Below are 27234 nucleotides of genomic sequence, written 5' to 3' on the forward strand. Positions count from 1 at the left end.
CATCAACCTTTGAGTAGAAATATTGTATATACTCTTGGATATAAAATCGTGTTAGTAATAGAATACAACTTATGCCATATGTTAAAGGCAAACTGTGGTAGGCAATTCCCTCCTCAACAGAGGCTGTAATCTGTGTACAACCATGAGTCAACAAACACAGGGTCCCTAACCAATTAAGAAGAGGGATCCAGGGAAATATACAAAAAGTAAATCCTCTATCACTCTCCTATGTATTCAAAAGAACAGCTAAGTCTTAATAAGACATGATATCTAACTCTCAATGATTTATAATACAAAAAATGCATATATATATATATATATATATATATATATATATACAATATAAATAATATTCAGAGAAATAGAACAAATCCCCCCTTAAATGTCAATCCCAAATAGGCTAAAACAAGACCAATATATTCACTAGTACATATATTGTATATCACCTACATATTGTTATTAAATGACCTTAAAACAAACTTTTAATATCAAACTGATGTTTAATTCAAGGATATCTTTTCAACCAGTGTAATAATGAATGTCCAAAAGGCATATGCCAATCATATGCAATGGAGTTGTGACAAATGTAGTTCAAACTGGCTTGTCCTTAGTGTGGAGTTTTCATCATTGATATTAATCCGTATATTCATAATTCATCATCCTTGCCAGATCATCATCCTTGACGCGCGTTTCGGTGGGCTTACACCTTCTGATAAATTCCAATTTATAAAAACCACCTTCATCATGGCACTACATCGGGCTTGGGTATCACATCATATTGTTTGATCTGATGTACGCCAAGATGATAAGCAGCAACCAAACACAACCTATGTGGGTCAGGGGGCCCTAACCTCTTAAATACTGGTCCGAGAACCAGCTCCAAACAGCTCAGTGAAACGGTCTGACCTGCTTAACATATCTGTGTACAGACATAACAATCTCTACATCCATTACATCAACATGCTCACGCAATATGCGATAGAAGACATTAGAAGAAAGCTTCATGTAAGTATTTCTCATCTATTCTAAACATATCTATTGCTGAAAGAGTAGGAATCAATTATAAAGGGGTAATAGTTGTATGTACAGCTATAGTATGGTTGGCTCCATTTGAATCCAAGACACTCACAATTAACAACAAACATACAATTGCCAAACCAATACCCATGTATTTACAGCATCTGTTCTTAGAGTGTTGTCTGTTAGAGTTTCCCATGATCTGTAAAGAATCAGAAAGTAAAAGAAAAAACAAAATTTAGCTATGCAGCAAAAATAAGAAAACTAAACAAAAAATAATTCAGTTCTTCATATTTTCAATCTTCTATCTCTCCTAATTCTTGTTTGTTTTTCAAACTTCACTCACACATTCAGGACCATTTGTCAAAGCTCAGTAAAAATTGGTTGTCAAAATCTGTTTAGCAGCTTGTCAATCAGGTTATTTAAGTCCTTCCAGTAAAACTATCAACAAAGTCTCTTATTTTCTTTCAATTTCACATTTTCCAACAAATCTTCATCAGTTTTCTTCATGTGCCAAAATATAGACCAGGAATGCCTCTGTCAAAACAAAATTTTAAAACCTCTTCTTGCCATTCATTTGTAGTAGCATATGCCCATTCAGGACCAGAATACCTCTTATTGGCAACTTTTTCGTTTCAGTTTTCGGCCACTGTTTATTTCTTCTTCAGTCAGATCTTCCTCTGTATTTAGGTTGACTTCTTACTGAATTGGTGGCACCATGTTTGTCTTCTTTGACTTTGAAAGGTGACAATTGGCAAGAAACAAGTTCAGAGATTTTCTTGTCAAAACTATCTGTAGCTTCGGACTCAAATTCTTCTCTTTAGACATTCCTGCATCTGGTTCAGGAGGAGTCAAACCCTTTAGGCTTGGGTCTGTCAGTTGTTCAGTCTGGTTTCCCAAACCACCTTCTGCAATTGATGTTCCCTATTGAGCTGGTTCCGTTTGAAGAGGTTCTTGTTCCCTTATTGGTTCGTTTGAAGATGTTTCATTCTCGTCTCCCAGGATGTCCTCCACTTCGTCTGACACAGAAGTGAGTGGGTCGGCTGAAGTATGTTCAGGTACAATCTCCAGTTCTTCTCTTTCTTGACATGGAACATGCTTAGGTGCTGGTAATCTCAACAGCTTTTCTTCTTGTTCTGTTTGATTATTTACCTTCTGAGTGTGACTTGTGTGGATCTAGTTCAGAAGTCCTGCACACTTTACAGCCGTAGTAGTTATCAAAATCACCTGATGGGGTCCTTTCCACCGTGGCTCCAAGCACAATTTTTTAACGTGCTTTTGAATCCCAACCCAATCACCAGCTCTCAGGTTCTGACCTTCGGCCTTGCGGAGCTTGAAGTGTGGTAGCTTCCACCTGATGAGAAAAAGATTGAAACCATATCAGCTAAACCTTTGCAGTAGTGTAACACCATATCATCTGTAATGTTGACAAGTGCATTTGCAGGTACAGCTGGCAATCTCCTAGCTCTTCCCATGAGAACTTCATGGGGCGACAGGGGTGCTCCTCATTGACATTAGAACCAACGGCAAAGCATCTGGCCATTTTAGATTCGTTGATGCACACATTTTTGCCAATCTTGATTTCAAAGTCCCATTCATCTGCTCTACGAATCCTTCTGGGCGGTAGCTACAATGAAGTTTCTGCTCAATGTTTAAAGCTGAACATAGCAATTTGATCACTTCATTGTTGAAGTGGCTTCCCCTAGCTGATTTCAAAGAGACCGGAAAACTGAAACGTGGAATTAACTTCCTAAGCAGTAACTTTGCTACTGTAAGACTGTCATTTCTCCTTGTAGGGTAAGCCTCAATCTAATGATTGAAAATGCACATAATCACCAACACATATTTCAAACCAGCACATGAAGGCATCTCAATGAAATCCATTTCCACTCTGCTGAATGGTCCTCCTGCCATGCCTATATGTCCCATATTGACAACTGTCCCATTGCCAACATTCATTTGCTGCCACATTACGCATCTGTGGCAAACTGCTTCGGCAACCTGTCTACATTTTTGATTATACCAGTTTTGTTTACAACATTGGACCATTGCATCTCTCCCCACATGAGTTTGTCCATGATACTATCTGGCCATTTGAGTCAGTAGACTGATACTACTTTTCCTTCCACATTAATCCAGATGCCATCCTTATGCTGAATACACTTGTATTTTATCCACTCTTTGCGTTCCTCTTTAGGTACATTATCATGGAGAGTCTTTAACTTTTCTAACGTATCAACAATTTGCATGGTAAAGTTAGCATAAACTTCATCATTCTCCAGCAACAATTCCCAGTTTCCTCTGAAGGATATGCTGTTCAGGGCACAAAACGTTGCGATTTGATCTGCATATGTGTTACCCATTGACACGTAATCTTGTGATCTCTGATGTGCACTGCATTACATAACACAGTAACTTTCTCGGGCATTTGAATTGCGTTTAACAAGTCATTGATTCTTTCACCATTTCTTATTGGCAAGCCAGAAGAGGTCAGGAAACCTCTCTGTGACCATAATTGGCCAAAGTCATGCAGAATGCCAAAGCCATACTGAATATCTGTTTATATTGTGACTTTCAATTTATTTGGAGTATGACAGGCTCTAGTAAGAACTTGTGCAGAAAACACTCCTTTAAGCCATGAAGTTTCCAGTATGCCTGTAATGGTGCACACTGTGTATCCTGCTCTCAATATGCCCACATCTCAGGCAGGAACCATCAACAAAGATAATACAGTAATTTTCTTCCAGACCAGTGTCGCTAATGTCCACTATGGGCTTTGTGCATAGTTCTGGAATTTCCAAGCAATCATGTTAGGTATCATCCAATTTGTCAGAAATGTTTTCATTTGGGAGTAAGGTTGCTGGGTTAAGCACTGTACATCTTTTAATTGTCACATTGGGAGTCCCCAAGATTGCGGTGTCGTATCTGGTCAGCCTAGAGCTGGTCAGATACTGGGTTTTAGACCTAGTGAGCAAAATCTCAATTGAATGCGGTACCGTTACAGAGAGGGGATAAACCATCACTATACTCTCACTTTGAGCAAAGCTCTGCTCGACTGCTGCAACAAATCACAAACATCCTGGTAAGGCTGCTGTGACTCGGTGCAAAGTAGATGAAAATATGCCACTGGGCAATTCACACCACCATGGGTCTGAGTTAAAACAGACAAAGAACATGCATCACATTAATGACAAAACAACAGGAAAGACTTTGGGCCTTATTACAACTTTGGAGGAGGTGTTAATCCGTCCCAAAAGTGACGGTAAAGTGACGGATATACCACCAGCCGTATTACGAGTCCATTATGTGATATGGAACTCGTAATATGGCCGGTGGTATATCCGGCACTTTTGGGACGGATTAACACCTCCTCCAAAGTTGTAATAAGGCCCTTTGTGTAGTCGGGCATTCCTAAAGTTAGAGCTTGACACAAACTCTTTCAAATCAGTAAATGCTTTCATACAAGCTGCATCCATCGATACATGATCGGAGACATTTTTATGTGTCAGTCCCGGAAGTGGCTTCAAGAGTATTGAAAAATTTGGAATCCACTGGTGAGAGTAGCCAACCATTCCTAAAAACATTCTTACTTCCTTCTGTGTAGTTGGTACTTGCATTTGAAAAGTTGTAGCAACTCTCTCCCTGGAAATTTTCCTAGATCCTTTTTCAATAAAATTACCTAAGTATTTCACTTCTTTCTGAAAATGCTGCAATTTTGCAGGGGCCACTTTAAGTCCATGGTGTACCAAGAAATTCAACAATGCAATCATGTCATATTTACATCCTTCCTTTGTCTTGGACGCAATTAACAAATCATCAATGTATTCCACCAACGTTGACTGATAAGGCATCATTAATGATTCCAAATTCTTTTTCAAAATCTGGTTGAAAATCGATGGTGATTCAGAAAACCCTTGTGGAATTCTGCATCAACACTAGACCTTGTTCAGAAATGTAAAACAAAAAATATATCTACTGTCCTCGTGAGGAGGCACGGAAAAGAACGCTTGACATACGTCCACCACAGTAAACCATTCAGCATTGCATGGGATCTGAAACATAATCACTGATGGATTTGGCACAACTGGGCAACATTTAATCCCTATGTCATTTATTTTTCCCAAATCCTGCACAAGTCGGATTTTCCCACATGGTTTTCGTAGACCCATTATTGGTGAATTACCTGGGCTACCCAACACATCTTTCAAAATCCCTTTCTCCACAAACTGTTCTATTAAGGGTTTCACTCCTTCGATTGCATCGATTGTCTTTGGATATTGTGTAGTTTGAGGAAAACTGCATTGGGCTTTATTGTGACTTTAACTGGCTCCGCTCCTTTTATTAACCCAATATCTTTCCCTGAAAGATCCCAAACTTTAGGCTTAACAGTCTTCCATAGACCAACGGGAAGTTCTTTCACATCAAAAACTGGAAGGAAACTAATTGAAGTTTAGCCATTCACTAACTCATCAAAGCTGATCAAAGGAAATTCTTCAGACACTGACTCCTTGTTAACAGTGAGTACTGGGTCTTCTTCTTCATCACAGTTTGTCTCAATTTCAATTCCCTCATCTGAACAAGTGATTGAACATCTTGTTTTGCACAACAGCTCCCTCCCCAGTAATGATACGGGACTTGAATCACAAACCACAAACTTGTGCAAACCCTTAAAATTGCCAATCTTAACCAAAACTGGTTCTGAAATTGGATTAGTCAAATATTGATTTGCTACTCCCACAATCTGGATTGTTTTCCCTGACAAGGGAAGGTCTGGAACTTCTGTAGATCTCACTGCTGAGCGTGTAGGTCCAGTGTCAACCAAAAATGAGACTCTGTTACCATTTGCTTTTCCTTTTAACATAAGGACCTTTCTGGTCCACTGCTAATGAAGCAGCCAACACGTATTCTTCCTCATATGAGCTATGTGCCAACCAAACATTGTTTAGTCTATTCTCACTGTGTAAAGGAAATTGATGAACTGCATTATTACTCTTATTTACTTTTTGACTCGTGACCACTTAAGAAAGCATTATCTGTTGCTGTTCCATAGGCAGTTGTGGTACGTGTAATTGTCTAGCATTTGGATTTGTTGTGCATGCATCATCTGCACTTGTGGCTGCATCTGCTGTAATTGTGGCATTTGTACTTGTTGTACCTGTGGTAGAGCAGTTTGCATGGGCTGTGTAGGTTGTAAGGGATGGAAACCCTGCATCAGATTTATGTTATACTGGTAATTTGAAATTTGACCCCTCATTCCTCGTCCTCTCATATTCTGAAAAGCATTGACACCATCCGTTTGTTGAACAACATTCCCTTTATTTATCATTGGACACTGCCTCTTCCAATGTCCGTTTCTGCAAATGTGACAAGGAAACAATTCCTTTCCCTGTGGTTCTCCCTGTATCATTACAGAATTCAAATCAACACCGCGAGTAACACTTCCCATCATCATTCCTCCATGTCCTCTACCTCTGCCTTGATTCTGAAACATGCCATTTCCCTGCTGCTGCTGAAGCTGAAAACTTCCCTGAATTCCTGTCTGTGCAGCCTTAATCTGCATCACCATAGCTTTTTCCTTCAACTTTTTCCTGTTTCAATTCAGTCTCATCACTACAGTATTTCGCATACTGCAGCACCTCATCAATCAGTTTGGCTTCCCCAACATATCAAATTACTCTTAATCATCTCACTAATTTCTGGACTGAGTCCTTTAATGCATCTAAACACAAAATAAATCATGTCTTTCGGCTCAATCTTTTCTGTTCCACTGTAATGTTTAAATGCTTTTAACAGTTTCTCATAGAATGCATAAATAGATTTTCACTTCTTGAGCTGTCCTATCTATGCGCGGCCAATCGATATTCTTGGGTGAAATTCTCGTTTTCAGGAACTCAATGCCTTCATAATAATATTTAATTACTTCAGGAGACGGTGCACCTGTTGTTGGATCTCTTGGCAGCTCACTTGTTGGCCAATCTACACTCCTCTTGCACTCAATCCACAAATCTGCTGGAACAACTATCTCCAAAATAGTGTTTAAATCCTCCCACAGACATTTTCTAGGTTTCACAAACCTATCTGTCTGCTAGTACCACTCCACAGGTTTCTCTCTCAATCTGAAGTAGTCATTTGTAAATGACAAAATTTAACTTCTGCTCCAAGGAACATGTACAAAATTCTCTCTCGGAATTTCCATCATTTGCAAAACCTTCACTAGTTCTTTATTTTGTGAAATATCTACAGGAGAAGTATCTGAACCTCTCTTAGGCTTTTTTTCTTTTCTTGACCCATCTGCCTTCCCATTTTTCCACAGCTCTCCAAATCTGTACTTTCTCAAGTAACTCTTTGAGGTGTGTTTTCATTCTTTCTGATCGCATGTGTTCAAAATCTTTTGCCTCAAAACCTAACCTGTAACTTCTTTTCAAATGTTTTATTTTTGAAAGATCTATCCCAGGTTTGTCTGCTACATCTGCTAACTGTTGATGTACCTAAGCTGCTTCTTTTGTAATTTTCAGACACAAGTATCTCAATCCTGTTTCAGTGTAAGACTCAAGTCGATTTACTCCCATTGTCCCCTCTAGAAGCTCATATGCTTCCATTGACAACCTCGTCTTGTTTATAAACTCCTTTTCTTTGGACTGATTCCCTGGAACATTTGAAACACTTAATTCTTCCAACTAATTGCTGTGCAGAGAAATTCTGCTATGAAATATTACCAGGTTGCGCGCTCTGCAACTGCTGCTGCGTTGAACTCATATGTTGAGGGGTTAACATTTTTAACTTGGGACCGTTACGTAACCAGCCATTTCAGAATTTCTAATAGGAGTTAAATATAATAACGACCTTGATCTATTTAAAGTCTGTCTTATAGGTGAGATTAACCTCATGTTTTCGTTCTGATGTTAAACTCCTTGGTTATCTGCACTGTTATTACTTTGAACATATAAAGGTACAGGTGGACCAATTGTAATAGGCATAGTCACTGCATCTGGACCTAATCTGGTCTCTGCACTTTGAGATTGCACTTCTCCTGCATTCGAGGCAGTAATATCGGAGTTGGCTGTGTTTGAACCAACATCGGTTTCTGTAAAGCCTGTCCTGTGGGAACCACTAGATTAGCAGTTGTCCCTACAATTGGCACATCTGGGTAAATCTTAGAAACACTAAGCTGTGGTAACTGCTCAGAACCATTTTGTAGGTTAAAGCTACTCTGCATAGGTATCTACATTAGACGAGGACTAGTCTGTACCGAACTCTGTGCCATGTTAGAATTAGTCCCAATGGAATTCTCTGTTACATTGGTCTGTGTGGGATTCTGCACTAAGTCCTGAATTGGACTCTGAGTCACTAGAACAGGTAATGGTGCGTAGGATTTGTACCACTTGTACTCGAACCCTCTTGAGCCACATAAGGTGGTGGACGATTTCTCAAGGTCTCTAAAATAAACTCCTCATCGTCCAGTTCCTCATTGTTGGTCAAAGACTTTTCAGATTTCTTTTGGTCTCTGCTCCTTGTCTGATGATGATAAACTCCCTTTCGATTCCCTTGAAGCCTTTTTCTTTGCATCTTTTTTTACTGTCTCTAGAAATAGCAGGAAATAATGGAATACCTTGTAAGGTATCTAATCGTCACTGTCTCTGGTCGTTATCCCACCTAGCTTCTGCTAATGACATTTCTGCTCATTTTCTCTCAAATTTCAACGTCTGTTGTTGTCTGGCTACTAGCTCCTAGATCGCTAATGCAGGCTCCGGTACCTTTCTCTTCAATTGCAATGTATGCCGGAGTATTTTCAGGCGGACAAATTTCTCCTACCCTAGCTTCAATATACTCCTCTCCTCTATGTACACTTTTTAAAGCTTTGAAAAACTTCATTTTCACACATTTATTTCAAAAATCAGTTTTCAGGAAGTGACTTTTAATCCCACAATCCTCTGTCTCCCTTCTCGACCAATTGCGCTTCATGGTTGTCCACCAATCCATGCGCGACCCTTCTCACTAACCAACCTATCCCAGCGCAGCACAAAAATGACATCACACTTGCACACAGTGGCTGACAAAGTCTTGCGGCTTGTCCTCCTAAACTCAAAAACACTCAAAACTAATGCAAAATTATTTGCGAGCACTTCATCAAAAGCCAAAGAAACCAATTGTCTATTTACTACAGATAGGGTAACGCAATCGCTTCAGGAACCTCATCGAATTTTCACTGATAGCTTTCGCTTTGACAGCTGCTCTCTTCTTTCTCAGTTCCCCAGATTCACAAGCAAAATTCGACCTGCAAATTTTACTCTCAACTGATTAATGGACACTGCCCTGGTGCAACATAGGTCCTGCCAAATCTCAATCGAAAAGACCTTATACTCAAGTTAACTCACAAACTCGACTTGCCAACAATGCCCGATTGGCCTACTAAATAGACAAATTACAACAATAACCAAGTCTCTTATTACACTTCTAATATACTCCAGAGTCTTAGACCTACCCTCCGAGGTCCGTATACCAACAACCACGTGGACAATTTCTGAGCACCAAGCGCCACACACATGTGAAGTTCGTAGACTTCCCTACTCTCACACTTTAGAGTATGCAAACTCCTTCAACAATAACATTCGGAGTATGCCATCTCCCCTAAAATCTTGCAAACAACTCAGTTATCTGCATATTAGCTAAAGCTGTGCAAGCGCATAATATACTCTATTGAACCTAACAATAGAATGCTGAGAACACTCCTCACCAACATAGGCAAACTCCAAGGACCTGGGAAAGTCACTTTGGGCATTTAGGGACACATCTTCTCTATATTTTGCATCAATTTAAAAACAATAACAATAATTAATTCAATCAATTAGCCTAATCAACATACAACTCTGATGTCATTTAAAGAAACTGTAATCATCAAATTCTGCTACCAAAACTGTGAGCGCGGAAAATACGGCTATATTTAGAAAGCAGATTTCATGCTTGAGGCCGATGGACCTTTGTTTTTCTTTAAAGAGGACGTCATAGTACAATACACTTTTAATAGAAAATCACTGAAGAACATACCATGAATAATGTGACCCTAAATAACCACACCATTTTATTAAGAATCAGGATATTCATCGCCCTATATTAACAAAGCTAAAGTCACGTATAATAATCTCAACAACAAAAACACAGGCTGATCTAGTCGGCTAAATAATCTAAGCTTTATCAATGTAACAAGAATAATAATCTCAATAGAGAATACACAAATTAATAACAAGATTTGAGCAAGAGAAATTGAATACTTTGAATCGACAACAAAATGTCAATAACCGTTCATGGTAAAGAAAATATACCTTCCTAACCACTAATAAGCATTAGCATGTTTGGCTTCATGCAAAAGTTTTAGTAACACTAATTTGGAAAAGTACTTAGCTAGAACATTATCAAAATGAGCAGATTGGTACCTGTAAAACAAAGGCAAAGAAACAAGCCATTACACAATTATTACCTATCCTAATGGGCGACAGCAAAGGAGTCAAGCTTCATCAAGTGGACAGCAACGTCAGGAACAGGAAAGGGATGACGGTTTAGACGTTTGGACTACGATGTTCCCAAACTATTAGACCATTAGTTTATTATAGAACAGACAAGCTAAACTCAGAAAATAATAAAGTACCAAAAAAAAGTCAGTAGACTATCTGGCAAAGCATGAAATGTCTAAGTGACAGATCACAATGGGCACACAAAGTGAAATCTCTGGTTACCAGGAAAATAAAAAGCTCATGACAGGCGACGACTGACCATTAAATTAAACTTACTAAACTATTTTCATTAGTTAACAATATCATACGAAGAAAGAAAATCCAATTACAAAGATGTTAGATATCAAAATTGCATAAAATGTTATTTTGGAGAACGCTTCTGCTCCTTCTGCGTAATTCAAACTTATACTAAATGTATCTTGCACACTTCCTTTTCTGGCTGCATCTGTGGATCCATTGTTTTAGCACCTTCCGAATGTGCTCTTGCTGGACAGTAGTTACAAAGATATGGAAACATTTTCTCAGCACCATTTCCTCTGGAAAAACACATGAGTTAGAAACATAACTACAGACAAATATGCAACTCTATTAATGGAGTCTGTCAAACAACGGACGTGAAAGCCTACAATTGTAACACCAGTAGGAACACCAAGTGTTAGATAACTTCGCACTGTGGTCTTGTCCGCTTGAGGCACAGCAGAGAACAAGAGATACTCATTTTATTTCAGAGAATTAATTCTACCGAAAACAGTTTAACTCTTAATATTTCACTCAGTCTTTTACAGTTAGTCTTCGTGTAGGCCTCACACTCTATTGTGGCCAAATTAACAAGCACATTATGTATGACACCTAAAAGTTAACTATAAAATTGATTAATGCAACCAAATAAAAGTATGACTACATATGAGAAAAATGTTAGTACAAAACTCAGCTCTCACAATGTCAAGTGGTTGAACAAGCAGCACCCACCCACCTTGGCAAACTCTTCTGGTGCAATGGCCAGCTATTTGTGCTTGTGAAGGGTGAGTAGGGGCCAGACCCCCTTGCAAGGTTGTGCAAGGCAATTGCCCACTTTGTCCATGTCATAAAATGGTTTTGAAAGTAAGCAAATGCCAAAGTAGTGATCTGGGTTATCCCTAAGTGTCAAGTTCACATAGAATCTTCAAAATATTTTAGATGTAAATTGCACAAACAAAATGTACAATTTTTAAACTGTAATTAGTGTTTCTTTAACACATGGCACTGTTTTCCCCTTTATATACAATTAGACCTCCAATTGAATTGGCAACCAGTTACCTTTCGATACCTAGTGATTAATATCTACCATTCTCCTACTGATTTGCAGGATGGAAATCTCAGCAGAGCATCACGGTCCCTCTGAGTCCAGTTGCTAGCTAGCCTTCTCTTCTGCTTTCTGTAGTGGGCCAGGTGGCACTAGTGAAGATAGTGTGCTACCCTGATGATAGTATTATTTTGCAAACCTTCCTATGCTCGTCCTTCTTTCCTTCTTCGGAAATGCTACATAGCTACCCATCTGATTTGGTCGCTGTGGCGCCGTCAGGTAGCTCTTTCCACTCTAAAGCTACCCGTGGCTGTGGGTGGATTGGGCCTTCTGGACTTAAAAAAGCTATTAATCAGCTGCACAGGTCCAATGGGTGGCTCACTGGCTTTCTGCCCGCCCCTGGCATGAGATGGGGTTTATCCGCAAATACTTTTTAAAGGAGGTCTTAATGCACTGCTCATTGTTTCCCATTGACCATTCTACAGATCAATTTTCAGGGTTATCATGCACAGCTTTCTCTTGGCTTGCTAGAACCTGTAAACTCACTGACATGAAGAAACTCTGTGCTCCTGCACTACCTTTGCTAAGCCTTCCCACTTGCACAGGATGGCTGTTCTCAGAGCAGCTCTGTCACTGGCATGCTGCAGGTGTCTCAAAAATTGGAGGATTTGTTTCAGGAACGCGAGCTACTAGATTTCCAAATCCTTGTAGCAGACTACCATCTTCATCTCTGTCAACTCCTTACTTACAACCACCTTAAACAATCATTAAATGCCCTATTTCCGGTCTGCCACCTAGCACTAACCCTACTTGAGGTGTGCCAGAAGCTCTACACCATAGGGACTGGTGGCAAACTCATAGAATGGGTGTACAGCCCTTTCCTCCAACATTGAGACCACTCCAGGTCTTCTCGTAATCCTACCTTGGTGATTGATGTGGCCAAACCTCTGCAAGATACGGACTGGACTAAAATACTGAACTTTCCCCACAAAGTATCCCTCAGCTGTTACTTTAAGTACATAGAGCTCCTTGAGAATGCATTCTGCCCATTGCGTGCCATTGGCTTTGTGGTTTGTAACACATGTTGTTGCTTTCAGTTTGCTGGCTTTATTCATTTATTCATTTTAGGCTATGCAGTCTGAGTTCGTCCCTTCCCTTGCCCAAACCTTATTTACAGTATCCTTCCGATTGCTCCCTTTCTGTAAACAGGCCTGTTAATCTTGTTCTTATCTCGTCACATTTGCTGTGCATTCAAAGAACAATGACAAATGTCAGGATCTGTCTTCGGTGGGAACTTAGTGTTTACTTTTATTTCTCTGACTTCAAAGTGAGAGGAGTTATGTAACAATTTTTCTGGATACTGGGGTTAGGAAAGAGTTTTTTCTATCACATGACAACATTTAAATAAACTTCAGAACATATCAGAATTAGGAGTACACATGAAGCATTTTTTTGTTAATTCTGAACTGTGCTGGAAACAAATACCTTAATATGATTAAAATAAATCATTACATTAGATGATACAATTTACACACATTGTCTGTGCACTTTATAGCTTTATTTATGAAAAATTGTATGTCTATGCAATGTAATGGTCATTTCAGCCAAACACGTGTTGTCTGTAATGGCAGTGTTTTACCACACCATGCATACTTAATTGTGCTCTGGACCACTCCACACCACTGCACCCTACTGTGCATCACTCCACTTTACACCACTCCATGCCACTGCACTGTGGGACACTGCACTCTTCTCTACTCTGAACCACTCTACGCCACTGCACTCTGATACTTCACACTACGCCTCTCTACTCTGTACCACTCTACTCTATGCCAATGCACTTTACGCCTCTCTACACCACTGTGCTCTGCCCCCCACACACTATACCACTCCAGTCTAGGCAACACCAATTTAGTCTGCACAACTCTTCTCTATGCCACTCTGCAAGACACCACTGCATTCTATGCTAAACACTCTATGCTAGTGCACTTTACTCTGTAATACTCACCTCTGTGCCCCTGCACTGTACGTCACTCTAATCTACTCTATGCCACCGCACTCTACACCACTTTACTCCGTCACCACACTCTATGCAACTCCACTCTACGCCACTTCACTCTACTGTTAAACAATCTACTTTACTCTACTGCACTCTGAGCCACAGCAGTCTATGCCACTGCTCTCTACCCTACACCTCTCCACTCTATGCCACTGCACTCTACTCTGAAACAATATATTCTATGCCACTACACTCTATGCCACTCTACCCCACCACACTCTAAGCCACTGCATTGTAATTCAATGCACTCTGAACAACTGCACCATACATCACTGCACTCTGACACTCTATTCTGCAACTCTGCACTAGCCACCATTATACTCTACACCACTCTACTCTGTATTACTGCATTCTGCACCAATACAATCTATTCCACTGCACTCATTACCACTCTACACTGCATAACTCCACTGTACGTCACTGCACTTTACAGCACAATACTCTGCTCTGCAGTGCACCACGCTACACTACTCCACTCTACACCACTGCACTGACACTCTACTCTGCAACATTGCACTCTATGCCACAGCACTCTACGCCACTGCACGCTGCCATGTGAGTCCACTCTGCACTCTATGCCAATGCACCACTCTACACTACTGCACTATCTGCCACTCTATTGTATGCCACCGCACTCTATGCCACTCTACTCTGCCCCATGCCACTCTAAACAACTGCGCTCTACGCCACTGCACTCTAAACAACTGCACAGTACCCCACTGCACTCTACTCTGCACCACTGAGCTCTACGCCACTGCTCCTATGCCACTCAACTCCACTGTACACCACTATGCCACTAACGTTTAGCCATGCTGAACAGCAGCCACTCTGGTGTATAACATGGCTAAAACACATTGGCAAAGCCAATAACTCTTGCATAGATGAGACTTATTGGCTTCGCCAATGTTTGTTAGTACTATGAGGTACAGAGGTCCCTCAAAGAACTGTGAATGTGTAAGTCCTTAGTTTAAACATGCATTACACACATCATAATATAGGCTGCTAAAAAATTCTCAAATACATTTCGGTTAAGTAAAAAAAAAAAAAAAAAAGTCCTTCTGAAATACTGATTTGAATAATATACATTTTATACCTAGTACTGACAAGTTTTTTTATAACAGTCCAATAAAACCATACACTCCCCAGCTCACCTTGGAACACCCTTATAGTACCTCTCTAAAATAAAACGTCTTTGTCATCAGAAAGCTTCAACTGACTCCTTTGATTAAAGTCAATGAATGTTTCCAAGCCCCTCTACATTTGCAGATTTACGAGTTGCACACATTTGCATTTCGTTAGGAAAGCAGACACCCTGGCAAGAAGGCCTTTTCTTATCGGTCTGCCCCTCCCTCCCTCAGAGCACAGGCGACTTCCTGCCTTTCAGTCCAGCTGGGGAAACTGACCTGTCCTAATTACATTTTGTCCTTTAGGTAAAAGGCTAAAATTAAGGACAAATGCTGTCGGTTAAGCCTTTCAACAAGGACGGCAGGGCGAAATTACGTGCAGTTCGTGAAAATTACGGTTGGTTGGTCACCCTAGTGCAGTGGTTTTCAAACTTTTTAATGCTGAGCCCCCCTCCTCAGAATGTTTAAATATGTCTAGGCTTGTTTAAACATTTCAGTTGTTCTGTTACCTTTTTAAAATGTAATAAATGTTTTTTCTGCTTAAAACAGAGCACTGTTATCTGCATAATGCTTCTTTTGGCCAGAGCCTGCTGCACCCTTCTTTATCGTCTCCCCCCACCCCCCCAAACCAGTTGAGGCCCCCCCTAGGGGGGCTTGCCCCCCAGTTTGAAGACCCCTGCCCTAGTGAAATGTCCCCACTGTGATCCAAGGCAAGAAAGGGTCTTTCCCTTTCACTGACTTGTACACTGGCATCAGACGGGGGGAGTGTAATGCGCCATGAGTGAGGGGTAGAGACACTTGGACGTTAGGGCGTACAAAGGTGGCTGTGAAGAGTTGAGTATCAAAGCGACTGGACTGCATACTTTATTTAGAGTGCCTTTTCAACGTGCAGGAATGCTGAAACTAAGTGAAAAACTAAGTGAAAGTTTGCCTCAATCGTTTTGTTGTTAAATTGAGAAACGTTCATGTATTTTTTCAAAGCGATATAGATATATATATATATATATATATATATATATATACATATATATATATATATATATATATATATATATTTTTTTTTTATTTTTTTACGTGTTGTCCCCCAAATGTTGGGTTTTTCTGCAGAAACTAAAAACATTTCTGCATTTGCACAGCTATTATTGGGGAACTTTTGCACATTACAGTGGGAACTGCTGTAGCTGTCTCTTTATAACGAAAAAGGTCCAATAGATAACTATCTATGCAGAGCTAGTTGCTCACTATCCCAATGCAATATAAAGAAGAGGACAAACAAGGGGATCATTTAAAAAAAGAACATTTGAAAATCGCATCAGAAAACTTGGTAGAATGAAAAGCTGGCTGAATGAGTGATTGGGAGTTAACCTAAAGATCAGAATCTTTCTCTCCAGGTTTCTCTCCTCCTATTATTCCAGAACTCCAAGCTCTTAAACCTGGGGTCAAAGAATTGGTAAAAATGAAAGGGGGGGGGGGGCAAGCATTGACAACGCCAAGAGGCATAGTTTCCATTTTCAGTCCTGACTAAAATATTTAACAAAAAGTCTATTGCTATGAAGAACAAATCAAAAACATTGTTTTCTGTCTACTATCCATTCATGATATAAATAATTCAGGGTGTGATGCTTGTGTACACTTGAGATGTATAAAAGCCCCTAATGTACTGCAATGTAAGCACTCCATAGGAGATAGAAGAAAACACCAAATTGTGAGAAATACTCTTCTTGACACAGCCAAAGTCCGCTCTACGTGCATTTAAAGAATGGGTACAGTAAGTTGTTTGGACAGCTGTAATTTCTCGTCAGCCCTAAAAGCTCAGTCCTCTCATGATCGATTCTCAATGAACAACACTGGACAGGATTTCCACATCTCTAGTATTCAATAATAGGGTGATTTTGAATGTGCTTCGTCACTGCTATGAGGTGAGATGTTAGCAACACGTTAATACATTTGTTACATTTGCACTACCCTCAATATGGGCCCCAGTTCTCAAAAAAGGCTGACATTTTCTCCCCTAGGCAAAAGCCTAAATTATCAATGATTACAGACTTTTTTTCTAAGTTTGCGTTCCAATATCAGGAGTATCCTTGAAAAACTACATAGGTCGCAGTAGTAGATCTGGAATTATTTTGTGAATTTCAAGTATCCATTCCCACCTTGGATATATATTTAGTTGCGCCCTTGACAGGAGTACATTCATGACTATTGCTAGGGTAGGTATTGCAAATGACCAGCAAGCTGGTGGGTGTACATATGCATTCCAATGAATACTCCCATGGAACCTCTACTTTTGCTGCAGTGAGTAGACTTTCTCACATGTTAAGTTACACTGCACCAGTGTAAACTTGAACGTGATTAAATGACTTTCGAACTGAACATATCTGCTTTGTGACTCTTATTCCCAAATAAGTACCGTGGAATTTACTTCTATTGGATTCTGCCTACATCTGAAAAAAATTACTCACTATCTTGGAATTGACAAAGGATGCAACAGTCGCAGATTCCCACGAGCACTTATGGAGTTCTTTGATGACCGCCATGTTAGTCACATGCACTTTAATGTAAGCATAGGTTATTTTCATACTTTCACGTGTGGCACTAAAGTACTTTTTTTGCCCATACGCCCTTTCAAAGGAAAAATATTGCCTTGTGGAGAAATTGCTTCCGCGACTCTCCCCAGCAATGTTTGGGCCAAAAAGATTTACTGATAGGAGTAAATCTCCGACTCTATCCGGGATAGCAAAGCGCATTTCAAATGTTTGTGATTGCCCACGAGCTTGCTAGACTCTGGGTGTTTAACTTACGGCATTCCCATCCTAGAACTTCCCAGCACCGAGAGCTATCTGGCACATATGGAATAATATTACATGCAAGTAAATCATATTACCAGTGTACATTCACATTTTGTGAATGCAAATGTGAATTTATACTTCAAAAATCTGTCATTTAAACATCAAAGTTCAACTTAAGTGTGCAAATGTTTGAGAAACTGCGTAAAGGAGTTTAATGAGCTCTTTTTATTTTTTTTTGTTTATTTTTTGAAATGCCACTATTCCAGACCTACATCCAAAGATCATCATCCATGCCGCTTTTCGATCCCGAAATACTTTCAAGGCATCAAGAACTGCTTATGCAAGAAATTCCACGATTCTCTCAACTCGCAGCAGCCAGCCTGGTGCAGCATCGCATGAAGAGCATGCAGGAGGGACCATCCTACTCCCACCCTAGCGGAGTACTGCGGCCTCTGGACCAGGTGACTTGTTTCAAGGTGGGTGTGTGTTCCCTTATTACACAAATATTCTTGCAACATGCTTATGATGAACACAGAATTTAGAAAGCAAGCAAATCTTTGTGATGCCTTTTTTTTTTATTTTATTTTTTTAACAATGTTACCTTTACGATTACTTTGGGAACCCCAACCTGATCTCCCTGTCGCTCAGATTCCTCCTGCGTCTGTTGTTTTAGCCCTGAATCTGAGGGGTGTCCCCTTCGCCATCCAGTGATTCAACTATGCTCCTAAAATAATTCCCGCAGTGGCTGGTTGAACTCCCTTTGCATTAGAATCTGGTAATGATTAATGGCACATCCTCATTGCTGAGACTGCACCCACAACTGCGGGCTTACTTACCAGTTCCTGAAACTATACCCAATGCTACTTTCTGATTCCTGCTCAAGACCCTTTCTGCAGCTGGTAGCCAATGGCTTAATTTCAGGAGCTACTGGGATATCTTTGCTATAAGAAGCTCCCCCCAGAAACTGGCTGATGGTTATCCATGGTTCCCACAAATGTTTCCTCAGGCTGACATCAAGCCACACCCCCTACTCTGTATAATCAAGACAATGCCTGTCATCTTTTGTTTGGTCTTCTGTTGTAAAGATTTATGACAATTGTCTTGTCTATGATTCTGCCTTAATCACAGAACTCTTGTTAGTGTAAATGTTCCACAGTTGGCTTAAGCTTTTTGATACATTCAACAGTGGGTATCCATGACCAGAACAACCTAAAGTCATGTGTTGTACATAGCACAATGTGATTTCACCATGGACACATTTCTACAGTGTTCAGAAGCTCTTTAGTTTATTTTACTTTCTCTTGCATGAATACATTACACCCTCCGTATAATCGTGTAGAATATAAAATGACCAAAATGAGTACAAAGTTCCCCCATATGATAGAGGTTTGCTCTTTACCTCCATTCTTCTTAGACGTCCAGGGTTACCAAGGTCAGATTGGTATATTAAGATGACCTCTTATGGGGCCTCTACTTAATTTTCTGACAAAATCATAGGGAAAATCTAAACATGCTAGCCCTTCTCTAAAATACTGGCTGTTCAATGCTGCCTCAGGGATGTTTAGATGTCCAGTACTGTGTTTAAATAATGTAGTCCCAAAATGCTCCATTTTGATTAGCTCCTAGCCAGGAAATATTTACCAGATGCTGAGACACATATAGATAAATCTAAGTGAATCTATTTAACAGTAAATGTAGTCTATGTAACCCCTGCGTTTGGAGACTGAACACTGGGGAATCCACTGATAAACTGTTCAGTTGGGGTGAGTCCTCCAATTAAGTCATAACATTACTCATGCCATGCTGCACCAAAAATCAAGGATACCTGACTGTGCCAGGCTTGTACATAGTATTGCTTGAGTAAATATATTTAACAGCAAAGTAGTTGGCTCACAAAATGTTTCGTGCAATGTCTCCTTTAAAAAAATAAAATAAAAATAACACCTAAAGTAGAAATCATGTTCAGATCTGAAGAAAGGTTGAAGGTCCAATTTGACACCCACAATGGTTCAGCAAATGCAAAATAATCTTGCTATTAAATAAAAGGTGTAGCTAGATTACAATAATTCTTTATTTTAACATTAAGTTTAATATATTATTTCATATTTGTTAAGTCTTGGGTTACAATAACACAGTTAGCAACATATATTAAAAGTTCAATTTTTACACAATTTCAAAAGCAAGATATAAACAGCTTCTATAATTTATACAAAATAATTATTTTCCATTTATACAACAAAATATTATAAAAACAAGGGACAAAGTAAAACCTGTCTCACATGATAAACCACCTTTCAAAGAAGCATAATATGTTTGAAAGTGTCTGTCCCTGCATTATACAATTGATGTGTTATTCCTATTTCTCTTCAACCCAATCTCCTTGAATCACTCCTCTTGGTAAATAATCTAAATTACGGTTCATCACAGTTCGTGAACATCTTTGTAAATTAACCAATTAAAAGCTGATTGAATATAAGATTTGCTATGTCAATTACAACTTCTTTAAAGGACATGTTTATGTTCAGTTTAGGAATTATGTGAACACTGGATTCTTTTTTTTTTTTTTTTTTTTTTTTTTTTTAAAGTTTCCTAGCCTTTCTCCTCATTACTGAGTATGTTGAGTTAAACCCAGGCCATAGGCAGTTATATGGAGATTTTAGTAAAATTAGTATGAAAGTTTTTAACAAATAAAATTGCGAAGAAACCTAAATGAACCTATTGTCTGGGTGCTTTAAAATCCATCTTGTTTTAATAAGAAGATTCGGCTCTAGCATCACTGCTTTTGGGGAGCAGATAAGGGTACCTGTAGCATTCACCTCCAAAATTGTCCCTTTTGTCCCTCATATATAGTTAACACTTTTTTTTTTATCAAACTCTGCTACACAGGGGAATATTTCTAGGCTTTTGGCTTAGTTCTTAAATTTCAAAGTGCCTAAATATCTTTCCTATGTTTTGTTTCATATATTGACCTATTTTGATGTGCCTTCCCATATAACTTATATTCGAATCCAAAGTCTTTTATTTATATTCTCCTATTATATCCAGTTTGATATTATAAAGATTTCACTTGATTGCACTGTCTTTTTATCGTATTTCAAAATTTTCAGGTTATTGTAATTCTTGACTTTATTAAATACCTCTGTATGTGGTATTTGTTGGATTGCACTACTAGTCACAAGGCAGACGAGCGCTCTACAGCGTCACCAGCAACATACAGTCAACAAATCAGATAAGTAGGAGAAGTGGACTGTTAACGGCATAATACTGTGTATGTAGATAATTATGGTTGTACATAGAATAAATAAAACTGACACCAGTTTCCTTTTTTAAAATTGAAAACATACCCTGATCCATGAAAATAAAAATATTAGTATACAACTATTCATGCTCCATCACATCGATGACATACGGAATGCCCCATTATAGCAGCTTATGCAGTGGCTTCCACTGGGCCAAATGGGTTGGTAATAAGGATTCCACTTAAAAGTTAATTAAAGAAAATCAGGGAATGGTGGCACATCTATAAATGCCAACCTGGTTTGGGACCACACTTCTTTTTTGTTTATTTGATTCAACATTTCTCCTTAATACTACACAAGACTTTCCATTGAACTATATAGGATAAACACAGTACCTGTTACAAAAAAAAAATCTCTGTTTACATTCTTTGCTTATTGTCATTTTATATTTAAACTGAAACAATGTACATTTCCAACTCAACCAGTAAAACCTGCCTCACTTTGGACAGCAGAACAGGAAGGTAGTATATATTTAACTCACAGATCCAGGAAAAATGCTTGGTTATCACTGAAAGAGGCTTAGGGTATTCTAACTATGCAGATGTTTGGCTAGATTAGACCACCATTAGAGGATAAATATTGTCCCCCGACCCCCTCAGCCAGTATTAAGATTGCAACTGTTGACTAGACACTGGGGAGACGTTTCCAGTGGGAGAAGGAAGGAAAACGAGCCCATATGGCAGAGGTCTTCAACTCTGTGGGTGGGTTTGGGGGGATGCTTTAATTGATCCTAGTGGTGAGGGGTGCCAGCCTCTGGTCAGGAGAAGTTGCATGCTGATAACAGTGAATTGTTTTAAGTGAAAACATAGTAAGCCCCTGTAATGGGTCAACACCAACATATTTTGTCACTGATATTCTGGTTGGAAGTGGGTGTCAAAGGGGAGGGCTGTCACAATATTCATCAAACCTCTCCCTTTTACCCTCCCCTCCTTTTCTGATAATCACACTGTGGATATTTTTACACTTTAATAAGACCTGGCTGACCAGCATAGTGTGTTTGGCAATCATGTATTTGAATTTTAAAGGGGGGTACCAAAACGTAAATGTAATGTTTAAATATGTTTAGACCTATTTAAACATTGCTAATTTAATATAATAATTGTGAAAAATCCACTGGAGGGAGGTCCTGATGATTTTTTTTTTTTTTTACACGTGGGGCACAGCAATAAAATGAGAAGATCACTGCCATAGGGGGACCTCTGTTTGCTTGCCACTATTACTCTGGTCCCTGGAAAATACTATGGCCCTCATTACAACCCTGGCGGATGGCGGTAAAATGGAGAAAAGTACTGCCAACAGGCTGGCGGTACGTTTCCCCATATTATGACATTGGCGGTGTACCACACCGTCTGCCACGGCAGTAATGACCGCCGGGCTGGAACCTGAACTCCCCAGCCAGGCGGCCGTCACTTGTCCGACTGCAGGATTATGACCCCTCCTACTGCCATGGTTTTCGTGGCTTCCTTACCGCCATGGGCACCATCAGTTACAGGGAATCCCTTCCCTGTCACTGATAGGGGTCTTCTCCACCCTCCTCCCCTGCCCCTGGTGCCCCTGGTGCCCCCCCACTCCTCTCCCACTCCAGACCCTCCCCCCGACATACACACACCATCTAACATATGCATATACACACTCATACCCACATTCATCCACACATGCATACATTCATTCACACACACATCCACACACAGACATACATACATGCACACACATGCACACAACACAACATACATGCACTCACACGGACAACGCGCATCTCACACACACGCGCACACACACACACACACACACACACAACACCGCCTCCCCTGTTGAAGCACCTGACTTACCTGATTGCAGCGGGTCCTCCGGCAGGAGACGGGGCGCTGCTGCCAGCAGCAGAACACCGCCAGGCCATATCATGTGTCATGATACGGTCTCTGGCGGCTACCGGGGTGGCGCTGCTGCTGGCAGCACCACCACCTTGCCATCATGGCCGCAGCCGGAATTCCGCCATCTTTCTGGCGGAATTCCGGCTACGGTCATAATTTGGTGGACAGCTGGTAGCCGCGGAGATGGTCTTTCGGTGGCCGTCGCTGCAGCGGTAGGCGGAATATACCACCAATGTTGTAATCAGGGCCTATGTGTTTGCACAAGATGCTTGATTGCTGAGGCCAGACCGTCTGAGTGTTTTGGTGGACTGGATAAGCAAGGCAAAAAACAAATGGTTTTAAAATACACTTTCAAACCTTCCAGCGCACTTTAAAACCATTTGTTTTTTCGTTGTTTATTTGAATGTGCTGCAAGTAGAAATGTAGCTGGCAGGTACTCGGCAACTAAACCAGCACCCACACCAGTGAAACTGGCTCTCACCCTGCAAACCCATTGGAACGTCCAGTAGATAGTCTGGCCCTGCTGACTAAGTCAGGACGAGTGGCCTGATCCACAGAAGAGAGCCACAGGCTCTGGTGACTAAAAGGATCTGCTTGGGGCAAGTTGGAGGGCAGAAATTGCCCTAGAGCCACAAGGTCACCCCAGGACAGCTGTCTAGGAAAGGCACTGTTGGATTTGGCCCTCTCTGCTGAGTCGACCCTCCCTTTTATTTATTTTTTGTTTGTCTCTCCCTTCCCCACTTCTGTTTATCTGAGAGATATATTCTTGCATTAGTACTCTATGCACTTAACCACTGCTAAAGTATGTGTGCTCTTGCACTAAAACATATGAAAGCTATCCGACACCTGATTGGCACGTTTAGTTTACTTATAAGTCCCCAGTATATGGTACTGTATGTACCCAGGGCCTGTAAATTAAGTTCTGCGAGTGGGCCTGCAGCACTCATTATGCCACCTACTAAAGTAGCATTTTAAAACTTGTCTTAGGCCTGGCAATTCAGCCTGTAGTGCAGGTTTGAACGGGCATTTCAACATGGCAAATAAACCTTTTGCCTGGTCTAAACCTGCCTTCGTAATACATATGTCGATCCATAGGTAGGCCCTAAAGGCTCATAGGATAGGATGCCTTGCATTTAGAAAGTAAAACACACAGGTTTAGGTTTTGCATGTCTCTAGCACACACAAAGAACCTCACACTTCTCTTTTGTCATTTGTCACCCCAGTCTTCTTGGAGATGGTTGTATGACATTACATCGCTGCTGATTACCATGCATGCCTTTACCACACTTTTTTTTTTTTTTTACAGCGCATGCCTTTATCACGCATATGCCTTTACCACACAGGTAAGTGTTTTGTGTATGTGTGTACATATAGGTTACAGGGACATTATAGTTAGGTTCACAATTTACAATCAAAACCATAGGACTTCAGCAGTCCTAGTCTGAATTACCTCAAGAAACTATAACATGTGCCCTAAGCTAACTATAATTTGCACCCCCCACCATGCACACTTCTCATCAATAATTTTACAGCAAATGTTGTACTGATCTTACCAATTATGTCACAGGTGTCATGAGTGATGCAATATGTGGGGTAACTAGCACTGCATGGCGGGAGAGGGTGCGATTTATAGTTAGCTTAGGACACAAGTTATAGTTGCTGCAGATAACTCTAACTATACCTGTCAAATTTCTATGGTTTTGTGTGTGTAAATTGTGAACCTAACTATAACTTCCCTGAAACCTATTGTATTTTTAGTGAATTTCTAAGGTTTTTAAATTCTATTTCATAACTTTAACATGCAGCCTCTGCCGCGCAAAACCTATGACCTTGTATGGTGGGGGGGATTGCCTCCAGGGCCTGCAGCCAACGCCCAACATGTAGCCAACCCCACTCTGCACATGCCCGTTGGGTGTGCATGGATGGTTAGAAACCAGGCCAGTCTGTGGCCAACCATCCAAAGGCAACCAACCCACGAGGTAGACTCAGAGCCTCCTATCTCGGGCCTATTTCAGACCCTGGGGCCCCATCCCCCAGGACCCACCACATTTTTTTAGGGGTGAAGGGTACATACCACCCCTCCCCAGGCCATATTTGGATCCAGTGAACCCCATCTCCTGGGGCCCAGCCTTATTATTATTGGGGAGAGGCACCCTCCCTCCCCCACTTCAGGCCAGTATTGGCCTAGGAACCCCATTCCTCTGGGGCCTATTCAATTGTTAATTAGGGAGTGGGACCACACGGCTCCCCCACCCTCGGCTGATTTGTGGCCCCAGAGACCCCATCTCCGGGGCTCTACCAGATTAAGAATGCGGAGGGGGACACATAGCCCATCCCCCTGGGGCTATTCAATTAATTGGAGAGAAGACCCCACCTCCCTGGGCCTAGGGGACCCCATCTCTTGAGGATTAGGGGACCCCATCTCTTGAGGCCTAGCCACATCAGGAACTGGGAGTGGGTAGGCAGCCCCACTCCCTGGGCCAAAATTGGGCCAGAGGATCCTGTGCACCCTCCCCCTTAATATAAATTGCATTTCCTCCCTGGGACGTGGCCCACCCAGGGGGCAAAAAAAAGCAAACGCGGGCAGCGCCACTTACTTTTTTTTCCAGTTTTGCTGGGATCTGCGGATCCTTCGTGGTTTCCCAACAAAATTGAAAAAATTTAAAAATGTTGGCCCCCACTGGGGTCCTACCAGCAGGCCTAGCGGGTCAGGGTATTCCAACCCCGCCCTCTTCTCTTTTTTTTTTTTTTTTTTTTTTTTTGTTGCCTTTTTTTCTTGGGCCTTGGACGAGTGGCTGCCGCCACTTCAACCAGGAATCTGATCTAATTTTTAGATCTCTGGGATATGTGAACCCGCCGCGTCCCTAGATAGACATAAATGTTTTTTCCTTAGTAACTCTATAACTACTGAACGGATTTATCCAAATTACATAAAGCACTCCTTCTGGACCAAGATCTAACTTTCTGGCAAATTTGATGTAATACAGTTCAGCAGTTGAGGATGTAGTTGTGTTTAAAATCCCTATGGGAAATTGCATGGGGAAAATGTGATTTTCCTCCCCACCCCCTTTTTCTCAGCCACTTTTTGATGACTCACCCCAAAACTTTCCACACAGTAGCTGAAGTGATTGGCAAACTAGTTTTGAAAAGTTTGTGAAGATTTGTCACACTGTGTCAAGGTTATTGCCAAAACAAACAAAATGCTTTCCCTCTGGAAACTAGGTCCTAACTAGAACTACCTACAGGCGACCAACAATAGTATATATGTGGGTGTGTATATGCGCATATATATATATATATATATATATATTTTTTTTTTTTATACCTACTGGCAGTTGCCAGTACATATAGTTAGGACCTAGTTTCAATTGAAAAATTGTTTTTTGACCTGGCTATATCTGTGGCGCTGTTTGAATATACATGAAATGTTCAAAATAAGTGTGCCCAAGGGTCTTGTTGTGCATGGAAAGTCTTGGGGTGATCGGTCAAGCAGGGGTCAACAAAAGTGTGTTTCCCATGGGGATTTTGAAAACGACTACAGCCCGAACCTCTGGACGGAATTACACCAGATTTGAAGGAAAGGTAGAATTTGGTCCAGAGATCAGGATTTTTTTATTTGGTGAAAGTCCATTCAGCATTCCATTGGAGATACTAAAGGAAAGGCAAATGTATATATCTAGAGGCACAAACACTTCGTGAATCTTCCCAAGCTCCTGCAGAGATCTGATTGGCTGCCAGAACTTCAACCAGGAAGCCTTTTTTCTTCTTCTTTAATTCAAAGTGAAATTCACAAATTCTAAAATTTCACCACGAAGAGTTTAAAAAAAAAAAAAAAAAAAAAAAAAAACGCGGTCTCTTGCCTATGCTTTTAATTCTGCCCCGGGTCCCAGGGCATACTTATTTTAATAATTGAAGAAGGGTGCCCACAAGATCCCCCTCCCCTCCTAGGGCTGTTAAAAGCCTTGGGGACCACCACCTCCCAAGAGCTATGTTTTAAAAGTATGTGGGTGGGGAAGATGGTGGGGTGCATGGCCCTTCCCCCCGGACCACACCCCCTGTGGCTACAATAAAATTTAACAAGAGGGGTCTGCACAGAGGCCCCGGGTACCACCACCTCCCCATTGCCAAATAGATATTTACAGAGAAGGAAGGGTCATGCAGCCCACCTGCTGGAGCCATATATGGCTCTGGGGACTGGCACTGACCACCCCCCTCCCCAGGGCCAGCTCCTGCTACTTCCTGAGGTGCCCACCCTTTGGGAGGTAGCTGTTTGCTTATGTTTTG

The 27234-nt window shown here is 40.8% G+C and overlaps 1 protein-coding gene across 1 annotated transcript in view; it reads left to right on the forward strand.

The window, feature by feature from the left end:
- The window catches only part of CPSF4L (cleavage and polyadenylation specific factor 4 like), a 114757-nt gene that overhangs the window by 77891 nt on the left and 9632 nt on the right, over nucleotides 1-27234 (forward strand). The window contains exon 7 of the mRNA XM_069202023.1: nucleotides 18047-18256. Coding sequence (XP_069058124.1) covers nucleotides 18047-18256 — 210 coding nt within the window. The remainder of the gene's footprint in view (nucleotides 1-18046; nucleotides 18257-27234) is intronic.

Source organism: Pleurodeles waltl, chromosome 7, assembly GCF_031143425.1.
Source record: "Pleurodeles waltl isolate 20211129_DDA chromosome 7, aPleWal1.hap1.20221129, whole genome shotgun sequence".
NCBI classification, from domain to species: Eukaryota; Metazoa; Chordata; class Amphibia; order Caudata; family Salamandridae; genus Pleurodeles; species Pleurodeles waltl.